Source organism: Plectropomus leopardus, chromosome 10, assembly GCF_008729295.1.
Source record: "Plectropomus leopardus isolate mb chromosome 10, YSFRI_Pleo_2.0, whole genome shotgun sequence".
NCBI classification, from domain to species: Eukaryota; Metazoa; Chordata; class Actinopteri; order Perciformes; family Serranidae; genus Plectropomus; species Plectropomus leopardus.
Window position 1 is genome coordinate 6,022,479 of NC_056472.1, and position 14,242 is coordinate 6,036,720.

Here is a 14,242-nt window from a genome sequence, read left to right on the forward strand (position 1 = left end):
AACTGGTGCTTTTCTTTTTTTTTAAATCTAAAATGTATTTATTTTGCAAACTCATTACATTTTCACCACATTTTATTTCAAATAGAGCAGTTCTTTTAAGGTAATTTCAGCTTTTATAAACTCTGACTGCAGAGAAGTTTTTGAACTTTAGCTCTTATTTCCCTAAATAATTCCTGAAAGTCTACCAAAATTAAAAAATTCTTTCAATGAAAATTTTTTCAGAAAATAAGCAACCTGTAGAATGAGGCCTTTATAGATGAAACAATCATTTGATAGGGTGCCACAAAATGATTCCTCTTTTGTCAGTTACAGATAATTGGAAATTAAATATCTTTGGACTGTTGGTAAAAGAACACAGACGTCACCTTGAGTTTTGGAAAATTAGAATTTTTCACCTTTTTACCGACATTTTATAGACTAAACAACTAATTAATTAAATGAGAAAATGATTAATTAGTGAGTTACAAAAATAAAGTTACAGTCCTAAAAGCATAACTGTTATTTCCCAAAATGAGGATCTTAATGGTTTTTTTGAATGACTCAATCCTTTACAAGTGTCTTTTTCTGTTTAATAGTAGTAGTCAAAGTTTACCAGACAAGTCTAAAGATATTAAAACTAACTTAAGAAATACAAAGTCTATGTTTCTAACTTTAAATTGAAAAACAGAGACAACATGACTTTAGTGTTCTCATTCGTAATTACACTCCTCATCTTAGTTTAAGAGAGCCTGGAGCAAAACCTCAAGGATCAAGAGAAAATGAAAACATTGCAGGTTGGTCGTGCCATAAAATCAAAAATGATTCAAGACACGATATTTTTATGACTTCTTTGAATCAGTGAATCAAATAATTTAAAAATTCAAGCTTTTCTGGGGGGGGGGGGATCCTTCTCTGTTTTAACTAGCTAGAAGACTGCAGTAAATTAATAACTAAGCTTATTTTCAACTATTCGGAGCACTTTAAAACCAGGGAGAACAGGCCACGCCGCCTCAGCACTTTGGCTGACTCATTCCCTCCAATTCCTCCAGTGATGAGTAGTGTACTCAGATCTCAGCAAATTTAGCCAGACAGGCAACTCATCAGCGAAAGCAGACAATATGCAGACAGTACGGGAACTGACAGTACTGCTTTGATTCTAGAGATGTGTCCTCTGCCAGTTCTGCCTGCTACTTTGCTGCATACAGTACCGCAGCTCCGGCAGTTTTGGGGGATACGGTAGTTCCATCATAACATTTCTGAAGCTCAGGATGCAGGCTGACAGATTCAGTGGCTCACAGGAGAGAAAACTCTTTGTGGAAATGAAGCAGAAAACCCATCTGACAGACAGGGAAGTGCTCCCTAAGTTCGACAGGCTTCCTTCAAGACATGTTTGTCTGAGATTTGAAAAAAAAAAATCTTTTTAAAAGTGTTTTGTCACAGGCCGCTTTTGGAGCGCGCCGTTTCATTTCAAGCTCTCGTGGCAAGACCAGTTCAGGCTGGATCTGACAGAAGCGTGAGCTGCTTTTCATAAACACACCCAACACTCACGCTCTCATTAATAAATAAACAAATCAAGAAAACAGAGAGAGACTTTCAAATTAAAGTTTGACAAGTACGACTTTCTCCCGTCACAGCACCGAGGGAAAAACAGCTGCTCCATCTGATAAATACTAGAATATACATCAAAAGCAGTTCTTTCTGAAGGTGTGGTGGCATCCAAAGAAAAGTCATATAACACTGAACATCCAAATATTTCTAAGTTCTTAAATAAAGTATTTTCCGAAATCAAATGATGTAATGGGTGTGTTCCAACAGACTTTGAGCTCCTGCTTCATTAAAAGGCCTGTTTATCTCGGGAAAAATGCATCATGGGACACCTGCATCTGCGACGTGTGGGTTCGGCAGGTCTGACAGAGCGTGAGCAAATGAACAGGAGAGTGGTAGCCACAAAAGGAGGGATTCTGTTTGGTTTCTGTCTTCCAGTTTAAACACTGTTATTAAAGCCCCTCAGCATTGTTTGGCTGCAAAAGCCCCTCTGCTGTTTCTGTGTGCAGTCACAAAGCTCTGCCACAGTCTGATGGTGGAACATACCTTGGCATTGTAGGGGATGTAATGCTTGGCCAGTGCTTCCGGGGTGTGCATCCATGATTTATCTGGAATGACACAAACAGCTCACTCAGTAAAGCACTCTGAATCAACAGTCTCTTTTAATATGGCAGAGGTACAATCAACATCAGTAGTTAAAGGGACAGTCTGGATTTTTTGAAGTAGGGTTGAGTGGGGTACTTATACATAGACAGTATGTTCAGTGCAGTAGAAGTCAGTTGTCACGCCCCCAGTTTGTAGAAGCAGGCTGGAGTACTGACACTGAAGCTAAGCAATGTACTACTGTGGATGGGGGGCAGCAGAAAAACACATTTTAGCCACCTAAAAGACGTCCTACATTTAAAAATCTATATCTGTTTAATTATTCGCTCTATTGAGAATATTTTAATCACTTTACCTTTCCATCAGACAGCTCATTTCAATGGGAAAGTCATTAAACGCTTCAATTTCCCATGTATGCTCTCAAAGCCACCAGACTCCACTGAGAAAAACAGTAATTTTAGCTCACTGAACACTGCTGGTCTACAGCTACTTCAGTCCATTTGTCAGTTTGTGTTATTCTGTGACTTTAGTGACTTCAAACTAATCTTTTTAAACACAAAAGTCATATAACAACACAAATGAAATAAGTGATGTAGGTCGCAGTAGATCAGCAGCTCCTGTGTTCAGCAATGTTAAATCGCTGTTATACTTAATGGAGTCCGGCTTTAAAGAGAGAGCAATATAACAGCTTCATTTTTGACAAACTAAAGAAGTGTAAATACCCCAAATATAGTGTACAGTTTAACTGAAATAATTTTTTTGGGGACTGTTTTTAGGTGGCTAAAATAGGTTTTGTTGCTGACCCGTCCACAGCAGTATATTGCCAAGCTTCTTACTCCTGCCTGCTTCTTTAAACTAGGGGATGCCAACTTACATCTATTATATGTAATACACTGTCATACATTATAGAACTCCACTTCAAATCATCTTACACAGGAAAATGTATTGAGAATGAATATCTACCAACAAAGCACGTCCCCACGACTTTAACATCACAGAAAAAAGGAAGAGTTGAAGTTAACAACAGAAATATGTATCAGGTAGCCAGCTTCCAGAACCAAAGAGAAAGATCAAAACTGGCTCTGATCAAAGCCTCTCTTTTTTAACAGATATCTTCTTTATTTTTTCAGTCTTTATTTAACCACGTCAAGCAGCACTTCAGGGACAGCTTCACTCTCACACAGTAACGCACACTCACACCTGAAGGTTGCCCGGTGCAATCACGGTCTGATTTGTTGGTCACTGAACAGCTTCACTGCACAGTTGGGGGGTTATGGGACATTCTCAAGGGCACATTAAGAGTGGCAATTAGGCAAGGGGGAACACTGCTTTCATTTTTCCAGCCTCATTTGTCCCGCTGATATGGTAATTGAAGTCCACTTCTCAACTTCAGACACATTTATGGAGTAAATAGAGTACTGGGGCCTCATTACAGAAATCCTATCTGTTTAGGATCACTTTAGGTTTTTTGCTATTACAAAAATATGCCTAACTGGATTTAGAAAAAGACAATTTAATTTTATAACTTAATTAGTTTTTGGATACCCCCAAGTTTGGTATCCTAAATTAAGAGGACATAGATCCTGCCCTAAATCCAAAATAACTTTCAACTAGAATATGCCTCCGCAAACCAGTCAGGCTGTGGTTTAAATCCATGTCTGTCTAGACTTGTATGTGGCCATGACAGTAAACAGTTGTTTACAGTTGGATGTTGCTGCAAAGAAGCTACATTTTTTTAAAACATGGATGCTTCACACACATCTTCACCCCGGCAACACAGAAGATTGATAGAATCAGCACAGTTTCAGCACCCAAGTTAGTATCTGTCTCCACTTTTGTTCCTGAGATCTGGCTTTGAGAAAAGTGTTTTTTGCAGAACATTATGACAGTGAAGATGACCTTTGCTATTTTAGATCTAAACTGTCATCACTTCATCTTGTGTCCTATTAAACATTTGTGGGAAGTTTTGTCATAATTAGAATATGAATTCTTGAGGTAGGACCCAAAACATGTTTTATGAGTCAGTTACCTTCAATCACCAAAATTTAATCAGATCTTTCTTGTTTGTGCCAAATTTTAGGTAACCCTCAAGATTTAACACACAACTTTGACCTCTGACCACCAAAATCTATTCATGTTATCCTTGAATCCGAGTAGATGTTTGTGCAAAATTTGAAGAAATTCCCTCTACAAGTTATTAGCATATGAATACTTGATTTATTGCCCAAAACAAGTCTTGTGAGATCACAGTGACCTTTAAACTTTGAACCACATCTAATCAGTTCATCCTTTAGTCCAAGTGGATGCTTGTGCCAAATCTGAGGCAATTCCCTCAAGGTGTTCTTGAGATACCATGTACACAAGAATTGGATGTACAGATGGATGACCAGACGGACAAATATAATGCCTCCGGCCAAAACTGTAACCAGCACTGAGGCATAGACATGGCAGCAGCACTGTGGTTGGGTCTGTACGAAGATGGGGAACAACATGAACACCATAAGTATATTGATTAAAAGGTTACCAAAACCATATGATGATGCTTTAAATTCCATGTTTTAGTAGGCTCATATCGACTGCAAAAACAATAATTCTGAATTTATATTGACTATTGATTATATTAAATTTTTATTATAATCAGTGCCTCATTTTCCTTGTTGCTAAAATGAAACAGACATTTCTTTTTCCCATGATATTAAGCTAACAAGCTTGTCTATCTCGGTTAGCCTGCTGGTACATTCTAATTATTACTATAGGATGAGTGCTGATGAAAGAATCAGTTTCAAAGTTATAGCTTGTATTTCTTCAATTAAGATAAGAAAGGAGGATTTGATAAGATAGGCAGTCTATCAGACACAGCCATGACTTTAGGAAATGCTGCTGTAATAGAAAGACAGAATTTGTGATGTGAACGGGCTCCATATAGTAAAAATAAGGGTAAGACAACATACATTGACAGTTGCTGGCAATTAGTAAAAATCAGACACTATACTAATACTAATACTACTACTACTAATAATAATATCAAATAAAACAAAATCAAAATTAAAATTAAGAAATTAAAAACATATTGAAAGAAGAAAATGTAATAAAATAATATGTATACTAAAATAAAAATAAAATGATACCATATTATCTCAACATAAATCTCATTCAACCCATGAGGAATGAGGGTGTTAAGCTGATGAATCCAGTAAGTCTCTTTTTAAAGAAGAACTGTATCTGTGTTTCCACCTCTCCGTGGTACCTTCATTGTTTTAGTTGCTGGCACTAACACACAAAGAAGTGTTGTAACAATCCAACAAAGGTAGTAAAAAACAAGACTGCAGGCTAATAAACGTGGAGGTAAACATTGCATAATTTAAAATATATTTTTGAAAAAATAAACTTTGCATGTGTTTTCCAGGGGAGGAAATACACTGTTTGCCAGTTATGGGTTTTGGTGAAAAACACTGAATAAAAAAAAAGCACTTCAGTGAGAAATGTGTACTTGTAACCCAGACTGACAAAAGGAAAAAGAAGAGACACTGAAGATCACATCAACACGAAATGAGCAGTGGGTCAGAGGTCACTGCAGATCATTGAAGGTTTCCAGAATTTCTTAATCATCCCCTGATTAAGCATCCTTTTCTCACTTCATTTCCTTTTTCATAGACGGCTTATCGCCCCGTTAATGAATCCTGTGACAAAAGACGCATGACTGTGACCTTGGGGGCACTCAACTCCTGTAGGCTGATTGCGTTAATCAAGACTTTGCAAGGTGCAAACCATGTGAATCAACTTCGCAGTGTCCTCTGCGCAAGTATGCTAATGACTTTGTTTACATTGATGTTGTCGGCTAAGTGGCTTGATGAATTCAAAGTCTCTTCTAATTAGTGTTCATTTGGTGCCCCGCATTTGCTTAATTGTGATTGCTTATGTTTGCTAATCTCCCATATTACTTACAAGGAAACCAGCAGGCTTAGTGAGCTGACTCGCAAAGGAAGTCGCGTATAATTCTTCCGGATATCAGTTTGATGGCAGGAAGCAAGGATGCAAAGGAAAACAACCAACTCGCAGAGAACTTTGTTTCACTTTTCAGACACTGCACGGTCAACTGGGAGCCTTTTTCCCCTACTTACATTGTCCTCCTTTTAAGTTTACTTAACAGCTGTGCAATGAGATTATCCCTGCTTGCACCTTGCAACAGTCTCCTCCAAAGTGCAATCAATTTCCTGCTGGGACTCTTGAATGAGAGTTGATAGAGGGATGAAGCATCTCCTCCTTTCTTGTGCAGCTAAGGAGGCTTATAAACTGTAAATTCCAAGAAAGAGGATAGAGGAAGTGTGGAGGAGAGTGGCGAGGGCTGACACAGCGGCATGGCAGGTAGGCTGACATTTTTTCAAGGCGTCAGCACACACTGTTCTGATTAAAAGGCAGGAGACTGAGGGGGGGGAGGGAAGGGCGTACTTCTTTCTCTCACTTTGCTGCATAAAATGGAAACTCAAGTACGTCAAGAGCGGCAAAAGTTACAAGTGGTATTCCGGAGGTTGCCAAAAAAGGGAAGATGAACTGTCGGGGCGTGAGGATGAGTCGTGGCGTGTGAAGGTCACTGTGTGTGGTTGACTTGTCAGGTGTTGGATGAAGATGAGAGAAAATTGAAGAGATGACAGGCTGAAAAGTGTCGGTGGCTCTCTGTCACACTGTTGGTGTGCTGCATGCAGGTCTCCAGAGACAGACAGTGCAATGCTGCTCAGTGCTTTGCCGCTTCCTGCAGGACCAGTTAGGATGTGTGACAGTAAAAGGTCACACGTCCTTCATGCATGTTACACTCCAAGGATTTATAAAAGCTGCCTTCATCTTTCCTTCACAGCGTGGGATTGACTCTGTCTAAAAACCACTATTTTATCATTTTCCATCCGGTGATTACAAATCAGGGAGGTTCTGACCATACACAGTGGCTGCAGAAGTATTCACTCCCCCCTTGGCATTTTTCCTATTTTGTTGCACAACAGCCTGAAAATGGGTGAAGTGAAATGAAAAATAAATAAAAAAAACTTAAATTCAGAAAAATAAAATAATGAAAAATGGTGCATGCACAGGTATTCACCCATGCCTTTGCTGTGACACCCCCAGATAAGACCTGGAGCTACCAATCACCTTCAAAAGTCAAATAATTGGTTAAATAAAGTCAACCTGTGTGCACATGATCGTAGTTCTGTTATTCTCTGTAGATCCATTACAAAAAAACATCCCAACAGAAATCCCTTGAAATTACAGGCTGTAGTGCAACAAAATAGAAAAAACGCCAAGGGGCAGGGGGGGTATATTTTTGCAAGGCACTGCAGGGCTTTTTTGTTTTTCTTACTCCCCCTTCTTTATCTGTCTTGTTTAAATTCTTCCTGATGTATTGGCAGTCTGTGGACTCGAGCCTACAATGCTTCCCGCAGATACCCGCTCTAATTAAACAGAGCAGACGGATATAAATGGTTAGTCGTTTGGCATGGCAGAAAGAAAACAAAAGAAGGAATGTGTACCTTTAGTTAACAAGAGAAGCTCATTCCTTAGCAATGCAAATGAAAAAGGCTCTGGTGGCTCTTATCTGCCTCGGCTGCAGTAACACAAATGTTCCAGCGCATTACTGTATTACTGTATGTGTTGTGGTGAGCAGTTTGACTAAACTATGTATCAGACAATACTATTCCTTTTTAAACTAACATTTAAAATTCCCTACAGGCCTAACAAGCATTTGTATTGTAGTACGCACAAAAGTAAATAGACCAAAAGTCCAGCACATTTTGTGCATTTGTTGATGGTCTGATCTATTAGACCTTTATCTCCAACCATCTCCTCTTATCTGCAAGCTAACCGATGTATTTCCCTTTATCTCACATTCTGCTGTGAATTCAGGCAAAGGGTCTTTATAGTCAGTGAGATACACATCCAAACAAACCAAGAACTGCAGTTTTTCAAAGTCCTCCACAAAAAGAAGCAAAAAAAAGTAATATGGATTATTACATATCATTCCTCACTTTTAAAGATACTGTAAGTAAGGTAATATCTCACTGAAAGAAAAGGTGAAACTATGAAACCGGTGCCAAAGATCAGCCAAAAAGAACCTTTCAAGGACGAGATGTAAGTTCAGGGGCTTTGCTTTTATCAGGGCTATATTCAAGGAAAATCTTGGTCAGCTGAATTCTACAAGCCCTTCAACACATCCATCGGTTGATGGAGGGAAAAAAAACTTTATATTTTTTCCAGATTAAACTTTTGCAACCTGGAGCCAACATCTTTTTTCTTTTGCTGCTTTTATATGCCTTTCACTAGTATTTTAAGCTTTGAACCCTGAAGCAAATTGGTGCGATTTCTTTCAAAAACATGGGGGAAAAGGCGATGTGCAACTTAACTGGTAAGAAATGCTTCACAAATTGCAAGAAAATAGTAGATTTAGAAACTGATTTCAAAAGAAGCTAGAGAAAAATGTTGCGGGAAATGAAAAAAATATATGGAAAAATATTTTTTTAAAAATATGTAGAATTATCATAATTACATGTTTAAAATAATGTTGCAGACAGAGTTATTTTAAACTTTTACACTCTATTTCCTTGTCATTTCCTTTTTTTTTTTTTTTTAACTAATTTTCAGGTAATTTATCTGTACTTTTTATCAAGTTCTGGCCATTTCTGTTTTTATTGCTCATCGCTTTCTTCCTATGTTTTTGAAAGAAATCAATTTGATTAGCTTCAAAGGGTAAACTAATTCTCCATAGGTCACTGAGTGCACTCTACCTGGTAGCGTTGCGTTTCCGCCAAAGTGGGTTTTTTTTTGTCCCCTCACAGGGTTCGAAATTAATGCTTGCCTCGGGCAAGTAAACCCAAGTGGAATACATTGAGTAAAAAATAAATGTGATCTCCACTGTATTGCTGAATATTTAAATGAAGGCAGCTTGAGTGACAGGCAGTCTGTGAGGCATTACTACAGTCTGTAAGTCAGATCCAGCCCTCACTCCTCCACAGCTCCACCCTCTGTTTAAACAAGGTCACTTCTGACAAGACGTCAAACTAAGAAAATAGGGGTCTTATCAACATCAGGAAAAGTTGTGTGGAGTTTGGACTGAATGCAGCAGACTGCGAGAGGATCCCCACAAATGGCATATGCTGAGCTGCCAGTCAAACCAGAGGAAAGAAACAAAACCGAAAGCGCCGCTTGAAGAGAGGGAGGAGAGCCGGCATCAGGGCGAGGCTGACCCGACTTGGACCAAGAGCTGTTTCTCTACCAAGCCCTCTTTTGTCAAGTGTCCGGTCGAAGGAGAATTAAGTGGATGAAATGTGATTTTGGCTCACTCAGCAACAGGAGATCAGAGACTGCTCTGCGCACATCTTCACAGAGACATGGTTAACCCCTAACATCCCGGATCAAGCTATTGCACTGGATGGACTGACCTTGTTGGGAGCCATAAGCACAAAAGACTCTGATGCCAAAAAAAAAATGCCCTGCAGGAATTGAATGATACCATCAGCAGCAGCAGCATCAAGGAACCAGATGGAATCTTCATAGTAGCTGTTGATTTTAATCAACTCATTCTTCAACTCCAAAGATGTAACAGGATCAAGGACGAATAAATCTACCTTGTACCTTCTAAAAACCAATGGGTGACATCACAGTGGGCTAAATCCATTATTTTATATTGTCTATGATCTCCGCCAATGGCCAATACTTAAGTAAATTGGCCATCCCTTCGTAAAACAATATCTGCTCTAATACATATCAATAAGTGTTGTGGTCGCCCCTCTTTAACATTCTCCGTGTTCAGCTCTTACCCTTTAGAGCTTGAGTGCGGCGCTGTAAGTGCACAATTTTTCTATAGGGCCTCCAGAAGTGAGCAGGCAATAGCCTAATTCACTGCAGTGCTCAATCACTGACACACAGTGAATTTGCTGGGCATGCACAGTTCTCCATCATGCAGAAGACAACTTCAAGCAGAAAGGACCTGCACCGCACTCCCACTAAGGCCCAACAAGACAGTGCTACTCCATTTGAAACATCCATCTGCTTCCAAATGTCAACCACTATTTGACATAAAGAGTAAAATGCTGAATGTTGCGATGGCATAGAAACAGTGACAGTGTGTCCTTTGAGACAATCTCACTTGAGGTTTTGTCTGCAGCATATAGAGCAGATTACATTTGGGGGTAAAATATCACAAGTTCTCTGTGATTGAATTTATTACAACAACACTGCAATCTACTTGACAAATTGAACCTCTCTTGACAGTGAAAAGTGAATATTCTTAGATCCGTGCTGGTAGTACTTATTGCAGGGTTACTGTATTGGGTCAAATTACACTGTGCAAGCCTTCATGCTTTTGTGTCAGGCTCCTGTAAGTTCATCTAATGCCACTTCTCTGTTACGTTGAAAAGCTCTTGATAGGGTTCACTCAATTTAATGTGAAGCTCAAATGCAGAAGAAATTGCTGCAAAGGAGAAATTCAGGATCCATTCATGACTAATACGGATTACTTGGAGCCAAAAAGGGAAATGCTTAAGGATCATGGACATGGTCATATGGCTTTATAAGCCAGCGTGGTCAGAGCAGACATTCAGACAGTGACACATGCTGAAAAGCTCTGGGCTCTCCTTATACACCAGAGTGTCCTTCCAATCAGACATGTGTTAATTGCATTTGGGGGTTGGGGGAGAGTGGGGGGACACCATCAGTGTATCTGGTCTCCAATTATATACAAACAATTAATTATGGCTTGTGTAATAGTTGCAGGGTTTATTTCTAAACTGGTATTTATATTGTCCAGCATGGCCATGAGGAAATTAAAAAGCTTGTTTATCTTGAACATCTAATTTTCTGTATGAGTGCATCTTGTTGATTCGATCATAATGATGGATAGAGGACATCTGGCTTTAATAATTTTCCAAAAATTGCTTAAAAATTATGTGAGTATCAAGATTCAGATGAATAAGTGCTAGTGATTTTATCAGAATGATCCATCCAATCATGTTAGTGGGTTTGACCAGCTGTCCTTTACTGAACCGCACTGAACCGACATCATGGAGATGGAGGGTGACTTTTGCCTCACTTTGCCTGTGTCTACGCCAAAAAGTTATACTTGAACACACCGTAAAGACTATAGCTAAAAGCCAGCTTGCACATTCATTCTAAGCCTGCTTCATCCAAGAAAGTTAATCTTATTTAGCCAATAAGCACATGAGCACTACAACTCTATGCTGAAAGAACAAATAATCTTTACTTTGGGCTAGCAAACACTAACACAAACAATTATGAATGGAGCTCAATCTATTACACTAAAATTACTCCATCGCTGTTGTATGTCTCCACAAACCAGTTAAGTTGAAGCTCACAATCATGTCTGTGAAACATGGATGCTTCACACACATCTTCAACCTGGCAGCACACAAGATCTACACAATCAGCACAGTTTCAAGATTTTCTGGCCAAATGTCTCCCCTTATGTTCCTGAGTTATGACATTGAGTAACAGCCAAAAAAGTGTTTTTGCAGGACATTATGAGCTCACAGTGACTTTGACCTTCGGCCATCAAATTCTAATCAGTTTGTTTTTTGAGTCCAAGTGGACATTTGTGCCAAATGTGAAGAAATTCCCTCAAGGTGTTCTTGTGATATCACATTTAAGAGAATGAGAAAAGTGTGAGGTCACAGTGGCCTTTGACCACAAAAATCGAGTAAGTTTATTATTGAGTCTAAGTGGACGTTTGAGCCAAATGTGAAGAAATTCTCTCGAGATGTTCTTGAGTTTTCACATTCACAATAATGAGACAGAAGAGGTCACAGTAACCTGGACTTTTGACCTATGACCACCAAAATCTAAACACTTCATTGTTTCGTAATACAGGAGGTTTGTGCCAAATTTTAAGAAATTCCCACAGGGCCTTCTTGAGATTCATGACATTCATGAGAATGGGGCAGATGGACAGGTATGAGGCCAGAGGCAATATGTTGGTGCAGAAGCATGAAAATAATCTTAACAGTTATAATAAGTTTGTCATGATCTCACGCTCTTAACTAGCCTTTTGTTTGCATTTTTCACTTACATTTCTCTCTTAAACTAGTGCCACTTGTACGGGACACACTTCAAAAATTATGGCAAAGGACTCTCAGCGACGGCTTGATCAGCGTCTGAATGTCAGCTTGGTCTGTCAGGGCCCTTATATGTAGCTACTGACAACAGTTCTGAAATTGGTCACTGTTCAAGAGCGAATAAAACAAAAACATGTAAAATAAAATCAGTCTATTATTTTGTTCCAGCAGTTGAACAACGCACAATAAAAACAGATTCGCCATGACTGCATGCATGATTAGAAGAAAACTCGTGTCACAATAAAACAGAAGAAGCTCCAGCTACCGCTGCTGTAAGAGAATCTAGGGCAAAGGGTGCACTGTCCTTCTGTATGATCACAGCAGTGTGGGCCGTTATATTTAGGCTATTCTTTTACAATGACATGACTAATCTTCAGCGACCATCTGTTGGTGTGACAGAATTGTAAATTAAGTATTACTACAGTCAATCAGCTCAGATACGATGTAGCGCAGTACAGTGACCTGCAATGGAATTATACCAGATTTCCACCAAACACACTGTGGATTCAGTGCATGCTTCCAATTACTAACAGAGTGGATAAATCTGGAAGTTTCTTAATACATCACCAGGACATTGTTACATTATTACAATTACGTGTTTTTTTTTAATCAACCTTTGCGGTGGCTCAGAAGAGCAAGCAAACTATTCTTTATACCAGCATTAACCATTGTATTATTGTTATACAGTATATATGAAGATATAATCCAAAATGTGCTTCTTGTTACTTCAATGTGCTGTTTGACCTTCACTGTGCAGAATGATGCATTTGCAGAGTCTTTTTTCATAATTCTCTGCTGAAGGTGGAAAGTTCATCTGTGCTCACCTTAAATCTCAACACATGAATGTATGAGATTTTATGACATCACAACTTGTTTAGAATCCAATCCTTCAATATGCAATCAGTGATGTGGAAACTTGAAGCATCCTGTGTGCATACAGAGAACCATCTTTCTGTAAGGTAAAAGGCATTTTGTGTAAAGTAGTACAAGTTTTGAAATGAACAATATATGCATATTCATAGATTCTGCATTGTTTCATGAGGGAGAAGGAGTAGGTGTAATTTCTTAGATTTTTTTTTAGTAGTTTTATTTTTTTTTTAGTTTTTAAGTAGGGAGCTGGGTTTTTTTTGTGTGGGAAAAACATCAGCAGAAAAAATATTTTTTTAACTGTCTTGAACCAGTTCTGATATTTACATTTCACAAACTCTGTTTTTCAGACTTAACAAATACAGGAAATATTGTGCAGCTTTTGCCAACTCAGCAAAAGCTAATTTATATAGAACCTACACATAATGCCTCTATGTGGTAAATCAGTACAGTATATTTGGTATTTGAGGCAAAGCAAGTACAGTGTTGCAGGTCAGTCAGAGGTAATGAATCACACTCAGTTGCCAGTTCATAGCTGAGAGAAATGCTGCCAAATACGTTTCAGATTTCTCCCCTCGTGAAGGTTATAGTGTCCCTGTCTATTCCTATCAATGAAGTTAGACTAAATCTCAGAGGCATCTGTTATATAACTCAATACAATACAACAGCATCACAAACTACTCTGAAAAAGATCATTAAGTTGATAAAAACCTCATTAAAGAGCCAACAAAAAACTTTTTTATTCAGCTACAGCTATTCATTATGGTTCTCTGTGAATGTCAATATCTATGCAGAGGTCTGATTGATTGAATTTTCAGAATAAAGCCAAAAACAGATGTTTTTAGATGGATTTCATACTTAAAGTGACATATAAGTGACACATAATGAGTTTTATATTTACTTGGGAGCAAAAGAGGGTGCACAAATGTATCTAAAAAAGGCCAATTTAAAGATTTTGCATCAACGTGGAGCAGGAACTTTGAAAACCTCTCTAAATGTGTTCTGCATTGTTTTATTAGCATCTGGCCACGCAAAGGTAATATTCAGATGCTGTGATATGGTGTAGTAGAAGTTGTGTGCTGCAACTGCATAATTTCAAAGGGATATTCACTCTCAAAGTGTAAAGTTTTGTAAGGCAA

At 38.6% G+C, this 14,242-nt stretch overlaps 1 protein-coding gene across 4 annotated transcripts in view; it reads right to left on the bottom strand.

Moving 5' to 3' along the window:
* gulp1a (GULP PTB domain containing engulfment adaptor 1a) overlaps nt 1-14,242 on the bottom strand; it is a 113,761-nt gene that overhangs the window by 22,116 nt on the left and 77,403 nt on the right. For all 4 annotated transcript variants that reach the window (XM_042494467.1, XM_042494466.1, XM_042494464.1 and 1 more), the window contains one exon: nt 2,071-2,132. In XM_042494467.1, the coding sequence (XP_042350401.1) occupies nt 2,071-2,132 (62 nt within the window). The remainder of the gene's footprint in view (nt 1-2,070; nt 2,133-14,242) is intronic.